At 39.9% G+C, this 25,760-nt stretch overlaps 1 protein-coding gene across 3 annotated transcripts in view; it reads right to left on the reverse strand.

Moving 5' to 3' along the window:
- LOC131246295 (protein TPLATE) overlaps positions 1-24,408 on the reverse strand; it is a 44,533-nt gene extending 20,125 nt beyond the window's left edge. For 2 of the 3 annotated variants that reach the window (XM_058246257.1, XM_058246256.1), the window contains exons 1-5: positions 22,988-24,408; positions 20,652-21,248; positions 18,137-18,498; positions 14,003-14,306; positions 4,326-4,448 (exon numbers count right to left, since the gene is read on the reverse strand). In XM_058246257.1, coding sequence (XP_058102240.1) covers positions 4,326-4,448; positions 14,003-14,306; positions 18,137-18,498; positions 20,652-21,248; positions 22,988-24,115 — 2,514 coding nt within the window. In that variant the 5' untranslated portion in view covers positions 24,116-24,408. The remainder of the gene's footprint in view (positions 1-4,325; positions 4,449-14,002; positions 14,307-18,136; positions 18,499-20,651; positions 21,249-22,987) is intronic. The other variant, XM_058246255.1, reaches the window with a different exon arrangement.
- Positions 24,409-25,760: the final 1,352 nt, after the last annotated feature.

The following is a 25,760-nucleotide window of genomic DNA, read 5'->3' on the forward strand; positions in this document are numbered from 1 at the left end:
TTGACCTGTAGAGGCTACCAGATCATGACACGTGTCACAAAGAATCCCTTATTGTCCAAGCAGGCATCTCCAAAGCTGGTCCCGAACGGACAAGGGTTGCCTCCCTAACACGTGTGCCTGAGGGATGTGTTGAATTGATTTCTATTGAGGCATGTGGGATGGTTTTCAACACGTGACATCCTGTCATCTTAAAAAGAGTGCCCTCTTCGCAAATCTCTCTAGTCACGTCGAGAACCTCGTTGGGTTGACGCAAAAATCAATGGAGAGGATCTTTATCCAGCGGCCTTCCTTCGAGGATGCTACAGGAGCCAAATCCAATGTACCTTCCATGGAGCTAGTGGCATTTCAATAGCCTATCGATGGTGGAACATCTATGAAGATGGCAGAAGTGCAAGTGGTTCAAGATGCTACACCCTCCGAACAGCTGATGAGTTCGGAGAACCAACTCTCTGAGGTATTGAAAATCGACCCTATTTAGGAGTCAAGCACTCCAATTGCGTTACAGCATGATGACCCAATAAGTGTTATACCAGTCCGAGTAGCTGATGCTAGTCAAGAAGACAAAGAAAAAGATGGATTAGAGGCGCGCAAAACTCGATGGATAAAAAGATTGGGGTTTCCTTTAGAAAACAAACTACATTCTTACCAAAGAATGGTGTGACAGACCATTTGAGTACATGTTTAAATCACACACGCGCACACACACACACACACACACACACACAAAAGATATTCTTGAATATCTTTTTTCCCCCTTAACTTTTTCACTAATTTTTTGGCTCAAAAAAATTAAACAAATACAGGCCGATGCTGATACATGACACTTGTACCATATAGTTTTTGGCTGGCAAATATGCCCACTAATATCGACATTCAAAACCATAGTCCTAAGTTCCCTCAAATGCCTTCATCTCTAATTCTATCCTTCGTTGTGTTGTCATTCATCCATCTCAATATCCTCATTTCAGCTAAACTCATCCTATGAGCATCTTGTTCCTCAACTACCCAACATTTTGATACATAAAGCATGGATGGTCTTATAGCTAACCAATAAGATTTTCCCTTTAATTTGATTGGAACGCGGCACATCTCTACTTCTTCCACCCAACTTGAATTCTAAGAGTAACATCCTTCTTAATATTTCCACTCTCATAAATTATCAACCCAAGATATCAAAAATGGTCATTTCGAGGTGCTTCTTGGTTAGTTATCTTAATTGTTTCCTCATTTCCACTCTTATTATTGCCTTCTTTTCGTAAAGTTCTCTTATTGTTGCCTCATGCCCTCATATATCCTTCATCGTGTCAATATATCCTATTGAGATTCTTCACTATCAACACCCACCGGATTAACTCTCTAAGGACCTTATCATATGCTTTCTCTAAGTAAATTAAGACCATGTGAAGATCCTCCTCTCACTATATTTCTCCATCAATTGTTTAAGTATTAAAACAGCCTTAATTGTCGACCTTCCTGGCATAAGTCCAAACTAATATTTCAATATGTTTGTTTCATGCCTTAACCTTTGCTTGATCATTCCTATAACCAATGTTTTATGTATCATTATCGCATAATGTATCCCACCCTTAAGATATGGATACATGTTTCATGCCTTAACAGTTGTATCGCGTAATGTATCGTTATAGTTGGGAAACATGGGAAAACATTGGGAAATTGGTCGAATTTTTCAATGAAACTCCAGGGATTGTTAAAAAAAGACATCAATACACACTTGGAAATCAAAACATCACAAAAAAACAAGTGCACATAATAGGTTTCCTTTGTAACAGCCTAATGGGTCCTAATCTATGCGCTATCTAATTGAACCGATGCAAGTATATTCAAAGTCTATTCACATAATTTATAAATATAAGAAGATGTGTATGGAAACTCAAGCAATACATTCAAAAGCAAAAGAACTAAAAAATTAAAATATAAATGTGAATAATGTATGTGGTTGTGGCTCAAACCCACAGAGTTGCACAGTGGCTCAAAATCATCATCTCTACAGGACTGGGTATAGTATTGTTGCTCCACAACCCAACAATACTATACTCAAGTCATAGTAGAATGATACCAGTGACGACGCTCTCTAACATAATGCCAGTACTCATCCTCTCTGATTTGAGAAGTTTTGGGGAAATTTCGAATTTTCCCAAATTTTTCGCAAATCGGCCCATCTTCTCCCAAATCCCAAAATTAGTGTGGATGTGATAATGATTTCATCAAATACTCCTAAATACTTTGACATGGAAGCCAATTAACCATTGAACAAAGTGGAATTTTGAAATTTTTTAATTAAAAAATAATATTTTTTTGAAAAATCCCCCAATTAGCAACAGTCACTAAATCAAGTCACATAGATGTTTGATTTTGTGTTTGGACACAGATTGCAACCAAATTGCGAGAAATTGGAAAGTTTTGATTTTTTTTTCAATTTTTCATGCAAAACATGAAGAATCATAGATTTGTAACAATTAGACACTAATTTAACATGATTTACAACAACAACAACAAAAAAAGCTCACTTGATCGAACAGTGGGATATATCGGCACTACTTGTTCGTATCACACAAGCGGGATACAAGATATATCGTGGGATATATCAGCCGATATCATCGATACTAAAAACGTTGCCTATAACATCCGTTACATAACAATTACAGTGGTGCCCGTTACGCAATACGGGGCCATAACACCCAACGTGAAGGGGGAAAAAGGGCCCGTAATGAACCAATACATTCTTTCCTTCTAAAAAAATATAAACCGTTATAGGGTCGTAAGTTACAGCCAATAAAACCCATATCATAACGACCATAAGGTTGGCTATTACGGCCACTGCTATGGAACTTACAGTTATTAAATACCTTACCCCAAACCCTTAAAGCACTCTGAGATTATCCGTCCTTTGGTAGACCGTCATGGTAGGCATTAGCTTCTCTCCTTATTTGCTTTAAGGATATGGGAACGCCCTTACATTGATCGAGCACTCTTCAAATTATCCGATGCACTCTCCATAGGCTTCTGCTAGTCGAAACCCACATGATGGTGTTCATGGAATCTCCTTTGATCACCGCGTGTCGAAGATCATTCGAGGTAATCAATTTGCACACCTACAACAGCGCAACAACTTTCAAGAATGAGTCTTAAACACCGATTGGCCCAAGGAATTTGATTATCCTTTTACCTTCACGATCAAAAATGCAAAACCCCACCACGGAGTATCCCAAGTTGCAAAAAGAACACCCACAGAAATTTGCTTGAACTAACCAACTGGCGGAGCAGTCTACCAACATTGTTGACCCTCTCACACCAAGTTCCACTTTAAATCTTCGCACCAATTGATTTTGTGAAGAATTGTGGTATATTCTTCTAAATAGAACTACCCTACTCCATTCCATAACTGCACTTGAAGCTTTTCTAGCTAACGTTGTCGCATCTAACTTCCTTCCCCTAAAGACTCCATTGTTTATTTCCATCCATACGCCCTTAAAGCTTTTCCAGCCAACGTTGTCGCATTTAACTTCCTTCCCCTAAAGACCCCATTGTTTCTTTCCATCCATATGCCCCTTAAAGTACCATGGTACTTTTCCTCCATTTGTTTGGCATTTTCTTTGATCTTACTATCTTGTTGAACAACTTTGTCAACCAAAATAAACCAATATCTCCATGAACTTCCAAACCTCTACCGATATACCATCTGGTCCTAGGGCCTTTCCTAGCTTCATCTTTCTAAAAGATTCTTTCTCTTTAGAAATCCAAAATCCCATGAAAGTATCCACATTCTCTGGCATCATTTGAGTTTATGATTCCTTCTATCCCTATTCTCCAAGAGTGGCCATCATTTAACACATTCCGGAAATAGCTTCTCCACCTCACACGAACCTCACCATCCTCAACCAATAGCTTCTTATTAAGCAATAATGTCATAGGATATAAAAAGTAAATAATGTAATGTTAAAAGAGTCAGAGCCAAAAAACCTATTAAGCAATAGAAAAATAAAGCATTTCATCTTTAATGGTATTATAAATAAGAAAACATCTGAATAAAATATTTGCATATCCAAAATGAAGAGAATAGGAGATCCATCCCAGAACAATGTAAGCTACAGGGGAAAAAAAAAAGGACTGATTTTGTTTTGGCATATAAGGAAAAAAGTGAGCAACTGATGCACGGGCAACAATACTGACAAAAAGAATCATGAGTGCTAAAATTTGAAATAGACACAATACGATACATGGGCTTAGCAAACTCTAAAGGTGGAGTTATGTATAGAGGAAAAAAAAAAAGAGGGCAACTTGTACAAATAAAGCTTTAATTAAACCTGTGAAACAAGATTACGCAACTGCCGCACTGCTTGAGGAGATCCATCCATAAAATACAAAGCACCAGATAGCCCAACACGGATATCCACTCGATTAAGTTCTAGTTCGGTCAAATTTAGAACCTGCAAAATTTCACATAGTGAGCACAGCCATGCAATTTATAGAAAAAACGAACTAATACAAACTACCAGTTGCCATGAACTTAACAAATTGAAGCAGCAACAGCCCCAAAATATGTTTGACATTCAGATTCTGAAATACACCACATTCAGGCATGTAATCTTGGAATGATAATGTCGATTGCAATGAGCTGTATTCCCAAGTCATTTGCCCACAGCCACATAGGGACATCCTTAAATGATTAAGAAAATTTGCAATTTCTCTGACCAGACTTGTTAACCTGTTGAGAAACCAAAATACAATACACAGAGCCCAACTGCCTGTTCACAGCTGAAAAGGAACTGAATCTCTGGATATGAAAGTTCATTGTAACAATGAATAGAGTAGAGCTTGTGTTAAACTCCATGCTAGCCTCTCTAGATCTCTGCAACTTAAAATGCTCAAACTAGAAATTGGACCTTAAATAGGGGAGGCTTAGACCTAATGCCAAAAAGGATTATGTATTTGGTGTCTGACAGAAACAAGGACATTTTATTTCTTCATCATCATCACCATCTGAGCCTTACACCAATTAATTGAGGTTGGAGTTGGACATATGAATCCTTTTCCGCCATTCCACTCTATCAAGGAACATATGGCCCATACCTTCAGTTAGACCATAGATCATCAAGTCTTCTCTTACTCGTTTATTGTAATCAACCTAGGTAATAGACTATTAGATTGCACTTAATCACAGTCAACCTATGTAATAGTCTATTACATTGCTTGCGCCTGTGGGAGTTTTCTGCTCCCGCTGCCGGTCCCCAGCACGGATAGAGGGTTGCATCAGATTAGCAGCTGGCGTCAAACTTATTCCATAACTTTCATCATGAATCCAAACAAGGACATTCTATTTAAGAAAGATAAAAATTAGCAAACAAGAATCTGATTGATGTGTCAAGAACATGTTGATGCAACAAACACGGTAGTTAATTATTTTTATCTTTTTGTAGTATAATTTTACACAATTTTATATAGCTTTAGTCTGTTTCTATGTATGTAGCTAATCATCCACATCCTATACTTCATAATATGTTTGGGCTATTTGGTTACACATCTATTTATGTTTTTCTTTGCAAGATCTGGTTATTTGGTTTGGGCTCTACTATAACTTAGATTCAGGAGATTTCATTCTTTGTCACCTAGATCATCAATTAGTTTGGGTATCCCTTAGAGATGCAGTAGATTTGGAAAACATCAACTTCTCCACTAACATCCACCAGGTGGGCCCAATAGACTCCATTGTCAAATGGTTGGGGTGGTCTCCATTTGGTTCCTCTAATGTCTGGTTCCATTTCCCTAGTATTCCTCAGGAACTTTGGTCCTTTGATTACTTTCATGCTTTGGGTTCTAGTCTAGGAGAGGTTATGGTCATTGACGAGGCGTCAGAGAAGTAGGAGGAGCCACGAGCGGTAAGACATCTCATCCGAATTGGGAACTCAGTCTCCTTGTTGTCAAAGATTAAGGTGACGGTCAGTAACTCGTTGTTGCTTATCCCTACCCTAAAAGAGGGATCCACTGCCTAGTGCCTTCCAAGGTGACTCCCCCACCCCTGCCCCAGCTCTCGCGTCAAAGATCATCGTTGTGGATCCACAAGCCATTACTGTGCTAGCCTCGGCATTGCCCCAGGGAGTGCCTACATCCGAACCGTGCCAAGGACCCCATGTGACGAGTGTGGCATATGAGAACCGTGTGGGCCAAGATGTGGTTGAGCGTGTGCTATGTGGCACAAGGGCTGAAATATCCCTGCCCTTTAGTTGTTTCCCGCCTCCATCTTGTCCTGAGAATATGTTGTCCCTAGCCCTCTCATTAGGGGAGGTTGCGGAGTATTGGACGATGGATATTCCCCCCTCAGTGTTGGTCCCACTCACAGCTCAGACATCAAACTGGCCCTTCGAAACTAGAATTTAGCATCGCGAGAGATATTACCCCTTATGACTCCTGACTCCCGAAGATCGACCTCTTCCCCTATATCAAAAGGAGGAGGCCGACACGCTCCTGAGGCCAGTCTCAACATCCATGCCCAAGAAATCTCTTCAACTCCCTCCGCAGGCCACTATTAATGGGAAGGTTATTCTATCCATCCTCCCTTCATCGGTTGCATTAATCAATGGTAAGGGGCTCGAGGAGACGCATGTTGAAAATCCGAGAGCCCCTCTTGGGGCGATGGGCTCTCTCTCTCTCCTCCGATAGGGAAGGCACATGACCCCTAACTCTTGCTACGAATTCAAAGAAGCCGCCACCTGGCAACTATGGTGTTAATGTGGCTATTAACTCTCAGGAAACCGGTGTCAGGGGCTTACACGTGTTAGAGCAGGGGCAATCCAATTTCGAAGACTCTTCAACCATCGCTCCTTCATGTTCTAACATGTCCTCCTTTACGTCAAAAGATATTTCCAATGGTGAACTGTATGAGGCCACATCAACAAGCTCGTCCCGAACTTTCCAACAATCGCCTTAGGTAGATGATTGAAGCACTTTTCCTCTTCTTCATCTATAATCTCCTCTCTCCTGCATCCGACCCCTAGCTTCCAGAGATGTTTCATACCCCCCTCTTCTCTCCTCTCTTGTTATCCCTGCAATCTCCAAAGGGTTTCAAAGCTCCAACCTCTCTGGATCACATAACATGGGTCCGCTGGCTATAGCCTCTTGTCTGCTGGTTTTTTCTCCTCCTGGCTCATCAGTGGGTAGGGATGATCCTCGGACTCTGGGGTCAAGACAATTTTCTTAGGGTTTAATGCCGAAAGCCTTGGTGATCTCCCTTATTAGGGCTTCTTTCAATTTTAATGGTAGCTTTCTTCCTCCAAGTCCTAAACTTTGAAGCCTCTCCCAAGACCAAATAGATAATCTTTTGGCTCTCATTATAGAAAAACGTTAGGTAAAAGGACATCATTCGTCATGTCAGAAGGCTTCTTGGAGTTGTCTTTGGGGAATGGGATGAAGACTACGTAGCCCCGGTGTTCGAAATATTGGTATCGTGTTACGTATAACATCCTTGGGATATAGAAACGTATAGGTTATCGCAAGGGATATATCGTTTTTATCGGGTAATTTATCGCACTTTGTGGCAAACATGGGGAAACATTGGGAAAATAGTTGAATTTTTCAGTTAAACTTCGAGATTGTTAAAAAAGGCCCTAATACACACTTTTACATCATAACATCTCAAAAAAGATGTGCACATAACAGGTTTCCTTTGTATAGGGTCCTAAGCTACGTGATGTCTGACTGAACTAATGCAACTATATTCAAATTGAATGCATAACATTTAGAGTGTATGTGGTGATGATCATTTCATCAAACACTCCTAAATACTTTGAAATTAGTCTCAATTGACAGCTGGTTAAAGGGAAATTTCGAGAAAAAAATATTTTATTAATTTTTAATTAAAAAAATGATTTTTATTTTCCGAAAATTGACAAGGACTTAACAAATCAGTAGGTTAGCCCTCATACATGCTTAATTTCATGTTTGGCGTGCAACATTGCGAGCGATTTGGGAGAAATTAGGGAAATTTCGAATTTTTCCTCGGACCACCTACACTCAAATTTTGAAATTGGGATGTATGTGATGATCATTTCATCAAATACTCCTAAATACTTCGAAATTAGTCTCAATTAACAGTTGGTTGAAGGACATTTTTTTTAAAAAATGTGGAGAACATGAAGAACCAATGGATATCGAAATCAAAGCACCAACTCCATGATTTTTCATGCAAAACATGAAGAACCAATGGATTTGTAATTGTTTGACACTAATTTAACATAATTTCAATATTTTAAAAAAAAAAAAAGGGATCGAAAATTGAAAATGCTCATCAGATCAGCAGATCGAACATGTAGGATATATCAACACTACCTACGCGTTTCGTATTGCACAGGTGGGATACAAGATATATCGTGGGATATGTCGGCCAATATCATCGATATTTAAAACATTGCATAGCCCTCTTCGGTCTGATGGCAGAGAGAGGGATTGGCATTTCTTCATTAAGCAGCCCAAAGGGCCCTCCCAAATTGATTAAAGGTAATAGGGAACTTGATAACTTGGGAGCAACAACTGATGTTAAGGAACTTGCTAACTTGGGAGCAACAACTAATGTTAGGGAAGAGGTTATTCATCAATCAGTTAGAAGGGAGAGAGGGTGCAAGATGGTTTTCCCATGAAGATCCTTTCGTGGAATGTTCGAGGATTGGGTTGCCCTCTTAAGCGATCCATAGTGAAGGAAACATGCAACACATCGAAGGCTCGTATGATTGTTTTTCAAGAGTCTAAGCATCGATCAGTGGACAGAAAGTTAGACGTAGCTAGAGTCATAAGGGTGTGGAGTGGGAAATGCTTGATGCTTTGGGTTCTAGTTCTACAGGGGGCATTCTTGTAGTGTGGGATCCTACTAATTGGAGAAAGGAAGAAAATTGGCCAGGTGAGTATTCTGTTAACTTAGTATTTTCCGAATCCTCCTCGGGCTTCCATTGGATTTTCTCTGTTGTCTATGGCCCTAACCGCCCCTCTCTCCATACGTCCTTACGGGCGGTGTTTTCTTCTGTTTGGGGCAGATGGCAGCTTCCTTGGTGCATTATAGAGGATTTCACCTGTTTAGTTCACAAGAAACTTAATGGAGGCAAGGTCTCGGCCAGTATGCAGCGGTTTTCCAAAGGGATTTGTAAACACAATTTGGTTGATCTTCCTATGGGCGATATTAGATTCTCCTGGTCTAATGGGGCGGGTCCCCTAGCTATGTCTCTTTTAGATCATTTCTTGGTCTCCCCTAATTGGGTTCAAAAGTTTCCCCTGGCCCGTCAAAGAGGGTTGCCCAAGCCAATGTCCGATCATTGTCCAATTGTTCTCGAAGTAGATGAAATTAACTAGAGCTCTAGGCCTTTCAGGTTTAAATTGGCCTGGCTAGAGTTGGAAGGTTTTCGAACTTTGGTTGGCGAATGGTGGTCCTCTTTCTCGATCAAGGGTAAACCAGGATTCAGGCTTTCCAAGAAGATGCGGATGCTAAAAGAAAAAATGATGGTGTGGCATCGCAAGGCCTTTGGCTTGAGAGAAAAGGGGATGGGGTCCTCTAGCTCAAAGAGGGAGATAAAAATACAAGTTTTTCCTTGGCATAGCCAGTGCTCGGGCTAGGCGTAACTCTATTTATTCTACCATTGTTGAGAGTGAGAGATTAACTCAAAGAAAAAAAAAAAAAAAACATTTCAAAGGTTGTTGTTGACTTCTATTTTTGTTTGTTCTCTTATGATAACCTGGATAGGCCTCTACTGGATGACCTATCATTTGTCCAAATCTCTCCCGATGTTAGAGAATCCTTAGAAAGGCCATTCCTCCCAAATGAAATTAAGGCTGTGGTGTTGAGTTTAGGTAGGGACAAAGCCCCTACTCTTGACGAATTTCCAATAGAGTTCTTTCAATCCTTTTGGAATTTGATTAAACAAGATGTATTTGATTTTGTCCATGAGTTGTATTTGATTTTGTCCATGAGTTCTTCTACTATAGTCGAATTCCGTCAAAAATAGAGTGCTCCTTCATCAAACTAATCCCCAAGAGAGGAGGGGCTGAAAGTCTCAAGGATTTCCGCACCATCAGCCTCATTGGGAGTCCCTACAAGATCACCTCCAAACTACTTAGCTCGAGAATTAGAACGATCCCCTCTAATGTGATCTCGACTTTCCAGAGTGTTTTTATCTTCGGGAGACAGATCCCGGACTATGCGTTGCTTGCTCATGATTCTTATCATTGGGTGGGGTAAAAAGAGAATTCTATGCAAACTTGACATAAAAAAGGCATATGATCATGTTAATTGGAAATTCTTGGATTACATGTTGAATCGTTTGGGATTTGGGGTTAAATGGCATGGATGGATTCAGAACTGCATTTCATCAGCAAGATTTTTTGTTATCCTTAATGGATCTCTTTTTGGCTTTTTCAAATCCTCTAAGGGCCTTAGGCAGGGTGATCCTCTGTCCCTATTTCTATTCATCATTGTGTCTGAGGCTCTTAGTAAAATGATATCGAGAGGCTAGGAGGTTGGTCTGTATCACAATTTTATAGTGGACAATTTTCAGCAAGGTATAACCCATCTTCAGTTCGTTGATGACACACTTTTATCTTGCAAACCCTTTGATTCCTATATTAATTGCTTAGCCATGATTGTCTATTGGTTTGAAGTTGTGTCCGGGCTTAAGATTAATTAATAGAGCCAAAAGCAAATTTTTCAGAATTCATCTTGCTAAGCCTAAATTGGCTTCACTCACCTCTGCTTTTGGGTGTCGAGTGGGAACTCTTCCCTCCACCTACTTGGGCCTCCCACTCTGAATTAGTAAACATGCACTGCATCTTTGGGATGTCCTCAAGAGGATGGAAAGGAAACTTTCCCCATGGAAAAGCAATCTTCTTTCTTTGAGCGGGAGAATCTCTCTCATTAAAGACTCCCTTTCAAACCTCCCTGTTTATTTTTTTCATTTTTGCTTCGTTATCTTAAATCGGTGTTGATCAAGATCAACAGGCTTCGAAGGAATTTTCTGTGGCAAGGGGGGTCTCTCCAGAAAGTTTCCTCTACTAAGGTGGGATAAGGTTTATGAGCCTATTTAGGAAGGTGGTTCAGGGGTAAAGCATCTAGATTTAGTTAACCTTGCCCTTCTTAGTAACTGGACTTGGCGGTTTGCTTAGGAAGAGGGGGCCCTGTGGAAATCTGTTATCAGGGCCAAGCATGGTGTTGATCAATGTGGATGGGATCCAAAAGCTCTTCCATGTATAGGATGTCTAATCTTTGGAAAGAGATACACATGGTGGGAGAATTGATGTTCCAATATATATCCTTCTCCGTGGAAAATAGGAATAATGTCCTATTCTGGTTGGACCCCTGGTGCGGTCTCCCCTCCCTTACATCTTCCTTCCCTGCTTTGGCTCGAATCTCTTCCTCCCTTCAAGCCTTTGTGGCCAAGTGTTACTCCTCGACCGGCTCGATTGGAGCTCGGTCCCCTTCCTTTCATATAAATTTCAAAGACAATGAAATAGAGGAGTTAATCTCCCTCTTTTCTCTGTTGAAGGAATTTGCAATTAATCCAAAGGCTGAAGATTCCATTGTTTGGACCAATGTTCAAAATATCAGTAACGTGTTATGTATCGCATCATTGGGATATGGATACATATTGATTATCGCACGGGATATATCATTTGTATCGGGTAATTTATCGCACTTTTTGGGAAAAATGGGGAAACATAGAGAAAATAGATGAATTTTTCAACAAAACTTCAGGGATTGTTAAAAAGACCATAATACACACTTCTAAATCATAACATCTCAAAAAAGAAGTGCACATAACAGGTTTCCTCTGTATAGGGTCCTAAGCTATGTGTTCACTGAACTAATGCAACTATATTCAACTTGAATGCATAACATTTAGAGTATATGTGATGATCATTTCACAAACACTCCTAAATACTTCAAATTAGTCTCAATTAACAGTTGGTTGAAGGAAAAATTCGAAAAAATAATAATAATAATATTTTATTAATTTTTAAGTAAAAAATTATTGTTATTTTCTGAAAATTGACAAGGACTTAACAATTAGTAGATCAACCGTCATACATGGTTGATTTCATGTTTGGAGTGCAACATCGCAAGCAATTTGGGAGAAATTAGGATAATTTTGAATTTTCCACAATGTTCCCCAAATAAGGCCACCTACACTCAGATTTTGAAATTAAAGTATATGTGATGATCATTTCATCAAATATTCCTAAATACTTGGAATTTAGTCTCAATTGATAGCTTGTTGAAGGAAATTTTCAAAAGAAAAAAATACATGGAGAATATGAAGAACCAATGGATATTGAAATCAAAGCTCCAACTCCATGATTTTTCATGTAAAACTTGAAGAACCAATGGATTTATAACCATTTGACACTGATTTAACATAATTTCAACAAAAAATAAATAAATAAATGAATTGAAAATTGAAGATGCTCACCAGATCAAACACGTGGGATATATCGGCACTACCTGTGCGTTTCGTATCACATAAGTGGTATACAAGATATATCATGGGATATATCGACGATATCGGCCGATATCGTCGATATTTAAAACATTGGTCTGGACCCCTGCCAAGTTCTCTGTCAAGGCTTTCTACAGCACCTTGGCCTACCCTAAAACTCCTTCCATTCCTAGCTGCACTGACATGGTCTGATCCTTTGGAGCTCCCACGAAAGTGGGTTGCCTTTCTTTATTTGGCTACGGGAAACCATGTTCTGACCATCGATAATCTCCAAAAGAGAGGCCTTGTTCTTCCGACTATCTGCTCCCTTTGTATCGCAAATGCAGAGCCTGTTGATCATACCTTCATCCACTGCCTTTTCTCCTCTCTCATATGGAATGGCATTCTCCAACAAGCTAATATGGCTTAGGTGGTGTCAGCTCGCATTCACGACCATCTTCACTCTTGGGAAGTTAGGGGACTCCTAGTGGGGTCCTTCGTAAAACGTTTCGATGGATTAAGGAGTGGGCTCCTTGATTGTGTATGGGGTTGGGTTTTGAGTTTTGGGAACTCTGTTATTATTCCAGGTTTTCTTTTCTTGTTCTTTTCTTTCTTTTGTGTTGCTTGTTCGTTTTTCTGTTAATATAATCTCATATTTCAAAAAAATATATACGTTTCAGATATTATTTTACAACAGTGCAAATGTGATAGGTTTTCAGGTTTTTTAGGCTCTCGTGTGGAGAATCTCATTTCAATGTCCAAAACTAGCATTATGGTATGTGACTCAGTCACATCGATTATTTCATGTGCTAAAGAAAGTTGATTTGAAAACAAAAGCATTTCACGCACGCATGCACTCTATCATATATATACATACATGTGTGTGTGTGTGTGTGTGTGTGTGGCCGTGTGGTAAAAGGTTCTGTGAGGTCGACCTCATGGCAAGCTCCCATGAGGTCAAGCTCTACGGGGCCCACTGTAATGTATCAAACATCCACACCATCAATTAGATGCACCCTTCAATGATAAGCCATGGGCCTAAAAATCAAAACAATCCATGACTTAGGTGGGCCACACCATATACAACAGTTGAGAATGGATGCCCACCCAATTAAAACCTTCTTGATTATTTATAAGGCCCACAGAGATATGGTTCAAACATGTAACCCATCCATTGTGTGTCCCACCAAGTGCTTTTGGATGTTTTAGGCATGATTTTACATAGTTTCAGATTGTGTGGCCCACCTGAGTTTCGGATATAGCTGAATTTTGGGGCACCCCATGACCTAGGGGGGACACACCAAATGCACAATGTGGATGTCCAACACACTCACATGGGGCATCCCATGACCTAGAGGGGACCCACCAAATGCACGGTGTGGATGTCCCACACGTACGTACGTACATATGTATGTATGTATGTATGTATGTATGTGTGTGTGTACGTACGAGAAGGACAATGTCATATGGGATGCTCCAACCCGAAGAATTTACAAAAGCATCCAAAACAGCTTTGAGTAGAAGAAAGACTTTACCTTTAGATGTAGTGTAATCCTTCCATCACTTGAATCTGACAAATGATGAGCTTCAACATAGCAAGGATCACTACTACCAGTCAAAGTAAATGCACTTGGAGGCACCTTAAGGAATGTAGAATTAATGCCCTTCGTCAGCAAAAGAGTTAATTCACTAGGATCTGGCCTCCAAAGCTCTTGAATGGCCTTGTGAACCAACCCTTCCAATTTCCTGTCTTGAGCTGCAGATGCTTCATAAAACTGAACTGTAAGTTTGTGGTGGCTAAATGGATAATCACCTCTGGCTTCACCAACCCCTGCCCACCTGAAAACCACACATGATTAAAGTTAGAAACCCATTGATGAAGGCAAACATTTGTGTTTTAACCTACAGAAGTAAGCTCAACAATCGAAATCCAAGAATATGAAGGGCAGCCAATCATCTTTTCTCTTTTTTCATTCTTCATGCAAGGAATCATTTGTACGATATTTAAAAAGGATGACCAAACCTCAGAATTAAATCTGCACCAAAAAATATACATGCACAATGTATGTTGTTTGCTGCTACCATGACAGCAGACAACAGGAAAAGGAAAGATACCGAATCATCTGTCCTAAAGCACCCATAAGAAAAAAAGGCTGCGTCTCCAAAGCACATTGAGAAACAAATGCGTCCACTACATAAAACAACGGGGATTAGTATTCTTCTGCTCAACGGGGAACCATCAGCTAATGGATAACACTGAACTTCTGCTTAATGGGGAACCATCATCTTATGGATAACACTGGAATGGCATTAGCTATCCATGCAAAACCATTGCAACTAGCATGCATGCTACTCAATATGAACCAGTGAAGACGTAATGCCAGAAGAGTGCCCGCCCCATTCTCATACAAAAAGGTGTAGCATTGAAGAGTGGTTATTTATTTGTCATCTAAACAAGGCAAATCATTAATGATTTTTTAAAGGGATCTTCTTGAAGGAACATTAACTGTCCAATTGCCGAAAGTCAAATTTTGTAGCATGTTAGCTTATCAGAGATGTCCATATAGAAAGCAAGTTTCTTGAATTGCCCTTGAACTTGTCAATAGTCCAATTTCACGAATTTCTTAACAAATCTTGGTTGTCTGATAAGAAAATAGATATCTCAAAAGAAATCACGTCTTTGCAAATAGGCTTTCACAGTTTCACTTTTCTGACTTTTGCAGCTAACTGAACAAATACCTGCATATTGCTCCACTGGGAATTTAAAGGCAAGTAGCATCACCATGTAGCATTGTGTAGCCTACACACCACGTAGCGTAAGTAAATAATGTGTTTCCCATGTAGCATACACTACAAGCTCGTAGCGTGCATAGCGTATGCTACACCATAATACCAATTTTATTTTATTTTAAAAAAATAATAAATAAATAAAAAAGATCCCCTTTTATGTTAGTTTAGCTGCCGATGTAAAATGGTGGTAACCAATCCTTCTCACATGTGGCAATGATTTGGAGCTATCCAGACCATCCAAATTGTGGGTCCTATTGTTGATGAAGAATATTTTTATATATAACCATATCAGGTAGACCATCAATACAAAGGCCTACACATGTACAACAGAAGATTTATGAGTTTTCCAAATGGTGTGAAAAATCAAATGGTCACATTTAAAATGTTTTAAAAGAAAAGGGTTTCGAAAGAGGGTTTCAAAAGCCCTCTATCGAAAGCCTATATACCCTTGAAGGCAAGCCCTCTTTCCACCAAACTTCCTATTTTGATTCTCCCATACCAGGAACCATTGGAGACGAAAATTTAAGGTATTGATTGGCCCTGTGAGGAGGTCCTACGGCTGAAGTTTCATGGGCATTGGAGCCCAAACAAAGGAGAACTTCAAGAGTTCCCATTTGAAGTGCATACAGCTGTGGAGCTGAAGATTTGAATTTTTTATCGATTAAAAGCTCAATACAAGTATTTCTTTTACTCTTTATCTCAGTTAATAACTTTTATTTTGTTGTTATTGATTTAATATTGATTTAGGATGTCTTTTGATTCTATTTTCCATTTGTTTTCATTTTGTTGTTATTGATTTAATATTGATTTGGGGGGTCAGTAATGTGCAATATAGAATAAGCTCGTTCTACAACCATTTGTGTAGTGTGCAGTGGTTGTCCAGTGTAGTGTAGTGTGTAGTGTCCAGGTGATGACGGTGGTGGTCTTGTTTTCTTGGTAGTGGCTGCCTATTATTTTCTAACCGTACCATCATGTGGGCCACCATGCTACAGTTGGTTTAAATATAAATGGACTGACTTTTGATCAATGATAATTAATAAGTTGTTTTTAACATACTTTTTATAGGAAAAGACAGCATTTTTTAGGCATTTTTTGAATTTTTTGTTTTTTTAATATATTTATTCTTGCTATTTATCATTTTTTCCTATTATTTTAATTAAAAAATATAAGAATCGTGTAACTTACGTCAATGTTTTTGTTGATATCGGCCGATATATCCCACGATATATATTGTATCCCACTTGTGCAATTCGAAACGCACAAGTAGTGCCGATATATCCCACATGTTCGATCCAATGACCATTTTCAATTTCCGATCCCTTTTTTGTTGAAATTATATTAAATCAGTGTCAAATGGTTGTAAATCCATTGGTTCATAATGATTTGCATGAAAAATCATGGAGTTGGAGCTTTGATTTTGATATCCATTGGTTCTTCATGTTCTCCATGTTTTTTCCAAACTTTTCCTTCAATCAGCTATCAATTAAGACTAATTTCCAAGTATTTAGAAGTATTTGATGAAATGATCATCACATACACTCTAATTTCGAAATTTAGGGAAAATTCGAAATTTCCCCAATTACTCTCAAATTACTTGCAATGTTGCACTCCAAACATGAAATCAAGCATGTATGAGAGCCGATCTACTGATTTGTCAAGTCCTTGTCAATTTTCAGAAAATAAAAATCATTTTTTAATTTAATAAAAAATATTTTTTTTCAAAATTTCCCCTCAACTAGCTATTAATTGAGAGTAATTAAGAAGTATTTTGAAGTGTTTGATGAAATGATCATCATGTACACTCTAAATGAGTGTGTAGTTGCATTCAATTTGAATATAGTTGCATTAGTTCAGTCAAACAGTGCATAACTCAGGACCCTATACAAAGAAAAGCTATTATGTGCACTTCTTTTTTGAGATGTAATGATTTAAAAGTTTGTGTTAATGTCTTTTTAACAATTCCTGAAGTTTCATTGAAAAATTCAACCATTTTCCCAATGTTTCCCCATGTTTCCCAAAAAGTGCGATAAATTACCCAATACAAACAACATATCCCGTGCGATGACCGATATATATCTGTATCCCAAGGATGCGATATGTAATGCAATATGATATTTTGAACATTGGCTTACGCTACATGCGATGTAGTGCTACACGCTATAGAGGGATGAACGCTACACAATACGCTACGTGCTATTTAAAACATTGAAGGCAACAATTCCATTTTTTTTTCCTGCCAAAACCCTTTCTCTAAATCTCCTTCCCAAAGTTAGGTTTTTAGTCTTCAAAACTCTTCCTAAGTGGCTAGTAACTTCACACCACCTATTCATGGTTGAAAAAAAAAAGCAAGATGAGCTTTGCATATGGCTTTTGGCATTAAAATGGCCCATCAAAATCAATGAAGTAAGAATGGAAAACCAGATGAGGTAAGTGTGGTTCCAGAATAGCAGATGTCAGCATGGCCATATTTCTGCATGAGTAAAATCCCATAGCAATATACCACATGTTATTACAAAGTCAAAGATTAAGGTCATGTAGCAGGACAGATAATCCATTAGTACTGTTCACCTGAATTTGTGTTCCCCATATTGCATTCAAGAATGAATGGCATGTAGCATCATTGGAAATATAACATAAAATTTGTATACACATAAAATCATGGAAAGAACTATGCTGAATGGAATTTATGTTCAAAATAGTTAAGGGTGCATTTGGTCACACCAAATATCATGAAATTTCATGATTATTCTGCACCAAATTAAACTGATTAATCATGAAAGTTCACTATATTTGGTGCAGCCAAACGCACCGTAAACCAAGAAAAGAAAATTAATGATATCCATGATGATTCTAATTCACTTCATGCAGAAAATTCTTACTTGCTTTCTGGATGACTTGTGATATATTTAATTATCTGCAAGATAAGACGGCACTGATGCTTGTTCACAGAATCAGCTAAGCCATTATTTCTGAAATCTTCAAGCTCTTTAGTCAACAGCTGTCCTGCCCTAGGGTGCCGTGATCCTAAGCGCTGTGCACAAAGGAGGACTGCCTGCACATCTTGAAGCCTATTCGAAGTAGTTGCAGATGAATCTAAGTTGAACAGCACCTTGTGAATATTTGATATTATTATGTTCAGTGGGTCTTCAGGATCATCAGCTAGAAGAGGATCCAGGCCTTCTAGATCAAAGTGTTCTGAAACAGCCCAAATCAGGCGTGCGCATATTCTTGGTGTGTTCACCTGACAAGTGTACAAGGATGTCCGATGAAAATAATATACAGAGAGAGGATGTATGCACTAACCACAAGAAGATGGAAATAAAAGGGATTCAACGATCAATGTACTCTCAGTAACTTGAAAGTTTGGTGTAAAACGGAAAACAGGACCAGAGAATTGAGAAATCAGGGAACATAGAACTTTATGATAAGGCAAAACTTGCACAACAACCTTGACATCCGTGTGTTCTATAAATATATAGATACATGGTGGGTGTCTCTTTTTATCCTTTTTTTTTGGTTGGGGGGGTTGGTGTTGGGGACGTCAATGATGTCCCTGAAGCTCTTTCAAGTAAAGCACGACTATTTACCACTTTGGATAGTCCAATCATACCACCAAGGGGCAACCCATGGTGCAAAGATCATGACAGTCAAGATCGAGCAAACAAACACAGTAGGCCCGTGCAATCATCATCTTGAAAACTCTATCAAACATGTCCCACCAAGGGTTGGTTATGATTTCAAAGAAGTACATTGGTGGTGATGCTAACCATCCGATCTATGGCTCATAAAAACCAGACGGTTGTAACAAAATTGCCCACATTCAAAGGGTTAGGACCACAGACATGCAGTTGTCGTGGGCTACCTGCAGTGTCAAGCAGCGGGATGCATGGGAGACATTAATGCAGGGGCATTTTCACACCAAGCTCAAGTGGGGTTGCCTGTGGGATGTAGGGGCACACTCGGGGTGGGCGTCCCATGTGAGGTGGGTGGCTCATGTGAGGCAGGCCCCACCCATGTGAGGCAGGTGACTCGTGTGAGGTGGTACCAGTGTTTTCATTATCGACGAGAAATCGACAATATCGGCAATATTATCGGTGTCGCTAAACCAGTGATACCGAAACCCCATATTTTCGTTTATCTTCCCAATGTCGACGAAATATCAGCGATATTTTCGATTTTATCGAAAAAATAGCGATCATTCTCCCTAGTATTGGAAAAAAAAAATGAAATAAATATAAAATATATATAGAAAAAATCTCTCTTATCTTTTTTTTCTCGAGATCTACCTGCAAAAGTGGCTTTCAGTTGGATATAGTGGGCCAATCGCAGTTGATTGCTCTGAATTTTAAGAGATACGAAAACCCTAAAAAAAAACCCTTTTTTTTCTTCAAAGAGAATATTTGAAAGAAAACCCGATTTCACTAAGGTTTACAGGGATTTGGGTTCGGATTTGAAAAAGGAGAGGATAAATTTCTAGAGACATTTTCAGATTTTTTTAGTGAAAAATATCGAAATCTAATCGTATTGCAGGTTTTCTGGAGAAGACGAGAGACTTTCATAAAAACAGAAGCTCTCTCGGACGCGGATTAGATACTGACAGGTTGAGTAGCGAGTGGGCTACTGAAACGCTATCCTAAAGTAAGATCTAAACCATTCGAATTAGGGTTTTCAAATTTGATTGTATCTAGATGGGGAATCAATCACATGTTAATTAAAAATAAGTTTTTAAAGCTTTACACTTCCGTCTTGCAGAAAAAAATCCTACATTGCCTTAAAGCCTTTACCACACACATGCCCTCATAAAAGAGACCATAATATAATCAATGCTCAAAGCCTAGAATTCTTGTCACAATAATTTTCTAAAATCTTAGGTGTCTATAGGAGATAGATGGAACGTGGAAATCAATCATATGATTACATGCATACCAATAGTAATAGCATGCAGAAAAAGAAAACTGAACAAAAAAAAAAAAAACCGTCAACTTACTCAATTGTTGCCACAATTAAATGATGTTGAGCATTTTAGGCAAATGTTGAAAGGAGTACGTTTTGGAAAGTCAGGACTTAGTAATCAGGATGGAGCTTGATGGGTTATGTTATAAATCCCAAGTGGAAACCAAAACACCCTTAAAAATGAGCAAACCTGTTGAGTGATTCCTACGTAGCAAACATCCCTAGCAAAAAAAAAAAAACATAAAACAGATTTCCACTACGAAGTATAACATACACTTGATCTGTGCACTTAACAGCAATCAAAGTAAATTCTCAAAAGCACATGTGCAGTGCAAAAGTGATGAATGCCTCGAATTAGATAGACTCCGAGGCTAAGCAGTAGCACAGTGAACATGCTCATTCAATAGCAGGGTAAAGCATTAACTGTAAGTGTATACTAACCTCACGCAGATCTTTAATAAGTTGCTGTTGCAAAGTCTGTAACCTCGTTTCATTCAGGATCTGATCTTGAGAAGCACCATCTTTAACCCTTTTAACGCCCCCTCTGGTATCATAAATGTGGCACAACCTAACCAGCAGCTTCAAATAACAGTCTATAGCATATGTTCGACCCTCGCAATCCCATTTCACGCAAGGCCTACAAACTTCAACCACCTCCAAAGCTGGCTCCGTCCAATTTAATGCACCATAACCAGTTCCATAAGCCAAAGCTCCAATCACTCTGCTCTCTGTACCAGAATTCTTTTGTTCGGGCAATGGAAGAGATAACTGAAAGCAACTTTCTACCAATGAAGCAACTAGCTCCTCTCTGAATAAGCTTTTACTTGTAGCACTGTTAAGGTCATCTTTAATCCTCACATCCTCGAAAAGCGAAGCAATGTCAGTTCCGGGAAGGGGCTTCTGACCTCTTCGTACACTTTCCTTTGCAAAAAGATCGACACAAAGAGCTGTACGACAGATACATGCCAAAGCATGCATTCGGTCTGATTCTGCCCTCAGGTTTCTCACCATGAGAAGCAACCTCTTAAATAATGAAACCTGCAAGCAGAATACAATATCCAGTCATGTCTAATGCCTAAATGTTAAAGCACAGGCCACACTATGCATGAAAAGCACTGACCACTTCTTCACCACCTCAGTCAGTAAAGTGGCATTGTTTTGTTCTCAGATCCAATAATACAACTCAACAACAGCTCAAACTCAATGAGAAGTTTCAATTCTATTTTATCTAATTGTATGGTGATTAAATAAATAACAGAAAATGGCAAACAGTTATCTATTAAAAAAAAAAAAGGCAATATGCAAAGGGAATGATTCTGATTAACATTTGCCGTAGATAATAAAACCCTTCCCTTTTAAAGTGATGAATTGCTTTCCTTTCGGATTTTACAAAACAATTGCTTTGTATTGGGTACTCATGGACAACCCTAACATCAGCACTATTATCAGGCCGGTACCAATTGCATGTATTAAGAGAATCATGAATGGACCAAAACATCAAACAAAAGCTTCAAGGTCATCAAGAAGAATAGCATCTCATGTATGCAAGAATTACCTAAACGCCCGTTCTTTGGTTTAAAGCCCTTTCCATGTCCTTTAACAACAACTTGTAGTTTCACCATTCAAAAACTACCTTCCTACAAATTTTTGCCCCTGTAACCAGTGACCGTGTCATCTCCTCTCATCACATGAAGTAAAGATATGCTTAAAACAATATACAGATTGCACTATGGCATCTAAGATCCTATGGGGGATTTTTAATGGGTTTTTGGGGCTTTTATTCCCCCTTTTATCTTGGATCACAATAGGAAAACTGAATAATAAGAGATCCTTGTTTATTCTCTCCTTGAATTCTTATCATGATTCATGAACTAGTGTAGTGTCTAATTGTTTTTTGTAATCAAAAGATTTATCATCATTTTTTGTATAGTTTTTTTTTTCATTTCGGTAAAATTTCATAACCCTTCAATAAGCATGCGCGTGATTTGCAATATAATTGATGTCAATCTCACTCAACAGGAGCTTCAACAGCCACTCAGGAATTACAATTTATGGGATTAGATATGTCAGTAACATTTGGACATGTGTATTGTTGAATTCGGTAGCATTATTTTGTCAACTATATACATGCCAACAAACACATACATGCACAAAGATGAGTGCACATCCACATCTGCGTGTATATTACTGACTCATGTCTTGTAGTAGGTTATATCTAATAGTTGTTTAGTGTGCATCGAGTCCACTGTAACATGAGCCACAAAAAATCTCATGAACCATTGTTGGCATTTAATATGCATGAGCATGAAAAACAGGACACGTAGACATTGCTTTTAACTGTATGACAGGTTTAGCACTATGTGAGTTGCATCAAAAAGCAAGTTAACTTTTGTGATCAATTAGACATGCGGCATGATTTGACCAGCACTTGAGTTCCATAACTGATTTAGTAGAAAAAGGTTTCTTTGAGATTATAGATCTCATCAGCTTCCTATTTTACACTGCCATTCGGTGGACAGTGTAATTCTTCACATGCATTCTAGTTTCAGCATTCTCCTCACAACATTCTATGTAATAATTATGCATCCAACTGACTTCAGAACAAGATTTTGAGATTCACAGTATACCAGTAGGCACAAAAAACCAATGCAAAGGCCAATGTGATCAATGCCGTGCATTGGCAAAGACTCCTTTTTCCCACAAAAGGAGCATAACACAAATCAAAACCTGTAATTAGGACTGACAAATCTACTAATTACAACCATTTCTAGAAATACCTGCATATGAAGATCAAGGAGGTGGAGATTCGTAACAACAGCCCTCACAATGCTCTCCCTAGCAGACGAAAACTCCTGCCTATCCCAAAGCGTGAGAATTGCAGTGATTGACGCCGAAGCCCATTCTGGCTTACCTCCCGGAACATCTGCCAATGACAGCATATTAATCCCCACCTCGAAAATCAACGCTGGATCCAAAGACGCCAAGAATGGCACCAGATGTGAGACAATATCCGAAACACCCACCACCTTCTCTGCATTACTCCCCGAATCCAGCCCACTCCCAACATTACTCCCCCCTGCCTTCGTAACCTTCCTCAAGACATCTACAAGACCAGAAGCCACAGCCTTTGCTGCATACACAATTGGGAACACCGTGGCCCGGAAGCTCTCTATTGGCACAATCAGAGACCGGGCCATCAACGCGCTCCGCTTCTTCCACACAAAGTCCACCATAGACAACACCCAGTTCGACCGGATCGCAAGAGAATTCTCACTATCCACGAGCTTATCCCCAGCAAGCCGTGACATCCTCTTCGAGTCGAATTCTTGGAACAGGCGGCCTACAGATTCAAACGCGACCTTGGAGACAGCATCTGAGCGGTCGAGCATGTTGCTGCCGATCCTCTTCCACCAGCTAGAGACACGGTCAAGGAGATTGACATTGTTCTCACAGAGGAGGACAAGGTCGTCCCGGGCAAGGATGGAGCCGAGGGTCTCAGTGATGGAGTAGCGGAGGTTGTCAGAGGGGGAGTCAAAGCAGGAGGAGATCTCCTTGTTGGCGTCAGAGATGAGGCGGGCGAGGCGGTGGGAGGGAATAGAGGCGAGGATGGAGATGGCAGCGGCAGTGACGTCGGGGTCAGGGAAGTCGAGATCGGAGCGGACGCCTGTGCAGACAGTGTCCCACAGATCGGGAGTGAGGCGGGTCGAACGGATGAGATCAAAAGCAAGCTTCTTGCAGACGGCGGAAGCGGGAGAGGCGACGATCTCCTCGCAGGCGGAGCGGGCGAGGGAGGAGATGTCCTTGCCAGCGGCGGACTGCTGGAGGGCCTGCAGGAGGGCGGAAGATTGGCGGAGGGCGTCGTTGGAGCGGAGATCGGCTTGGATCTGCGCGAAGAGGATGTCCATTTCTAACGTTTGGGTTCTGGTGGGGAGAATTTAGGATTGTGAGGGAGAGTAGAGATGGGAATGGAGGTTAGAAGTGTTCTTAAAAGGAGGTAGGGGTGTTTTTTTTTTGGTAATTTTTTGAGGTTTTGGGGGATTGAAGTGAGAAAGAGGGGGTGGGGTCTAAGCCATTTTGGTTCTGGTTCGAAGGTCTGGGTTTCTCCTCTGATGAAATGAAGACGAGTAGATCTTGCGTGAGAAGACGGCTGTTGGGTTCTACTCGCGCGATTAGGCGGGGCTAACAACATAAGGAGGGAGGCGGATTCCCTGCGAGACCCTTTGCAGGAAGTTCCTGCGCTGGAAACTTATGTGGGGCTGACCGTGATGTTTGCGAGAAATTTATACTGTTCGTCCGTTTTGTGAGCTCATTTTAAGGTATGAGGCCAAAAATGATTCAGATCCAATACGCAAGTATGCCGGAAACGTAAGAATTGAACTTCCAGGGTTGAAATATCGGTGACCCCGAGAGAAGTTTTGAATCATGTTAATATTTGTTTTTTCAATTCATCCCAGTAAGAATGAATGTAAACATTATTGTCAACCCCATGGATATTTCAACAACAGGAATTTCCCAAAACACCTTTTCATTCAGTACAGCCCACTCGAGTCTTTTATCCTTCTCAATTTTGGTCCTGTATCCTAGAATGAGCTAATAAAAAAGATTGACGGTGTGGATTTCTCACAAACATCACAATGGGCCTCACCTAGGTGTGCAGGAACTTCCTAGGAAGGGCTTTGGCAGGAAATCCGTGGATCGGCTGGTGTACCACACATGGCTGATGTGTTGACGTCACCAAGTTCTATGGTCCCATTATGAGATATGTGCTATATCCAGACGGTACGTACATTTGGCTAATGCGCCTTAAGGGCCCGTTTGGACGGGAGTATTAGGGTGGAGTATGTTGCAGTGGGTTGGAGTGCACAGAAAACGAAGCTGAATACAGTCGCTGATGCATTTGGACTAGCAAGGGATTGAAGGCCGATGGGATTCACCAGCGATCCAGCTGGATTTGGCAGCTGGATTGGATTTCTGCTGCTGGATTTGGCAACCGGATTGGATTTCTCCTGCTGGATTCGGCATAGTGCCTGGTCATCTCGTCTTTCTCTCCGGATTGCGCCTCGAGCCCAATCCCAATCCCTTCCGCAATCGTCCGTACGGTCAAAGAAAGATGGGATTGAAGACGGTAAGGTCTCGAGAGTGGTGGCGAGAGGTAATTTTCGTACCCTTTCTTCTCTGTTATATAATCTCTTCTTCTTCATTCATCCTGACCATTACATCAAGCAACGCTTGTAACGCTTGTAGCAAAGGTACGATTTCTCCCTTTCTATGGCATTGAAAGCTCTTTGACGCCATGAAACCCTACATGCATGTCATCCCACCTCGCTGTTTTAGGGCCTATGTCTTGCGTCATGCATGTATTGTCGGATACGGTTGTGCCATGAGTTTCATTACCACTGTTTGAGCTTAATAATCTATGTGGAATAAACACGATAATGGGATGTCACAGAGGTGGTGGTTTCTGGATTTTAGGGGTTTTACATTTTTTCTGATTTTTTGCTTTTTAAATATACAAAAATTGGGGATTTGTGGATTTTCAGGTTGCCTCTC

This window comes from Magnolia sinica, chromosome 5, assembly GCF_029962835.1.
Source record: "Magnolia sinica isolate HGM2019 chromosome 5, MsV1, whole genome shotgun sequence".
In the NCBI taxonomy this organism is placed as follows: domain Eukaryota; kingdom Viridiplantae; phylum Streptophyta; class Magnoliopsida; order Magnoliales; family Magnoliaceae; genus Magnolia; species Magnolia sinica.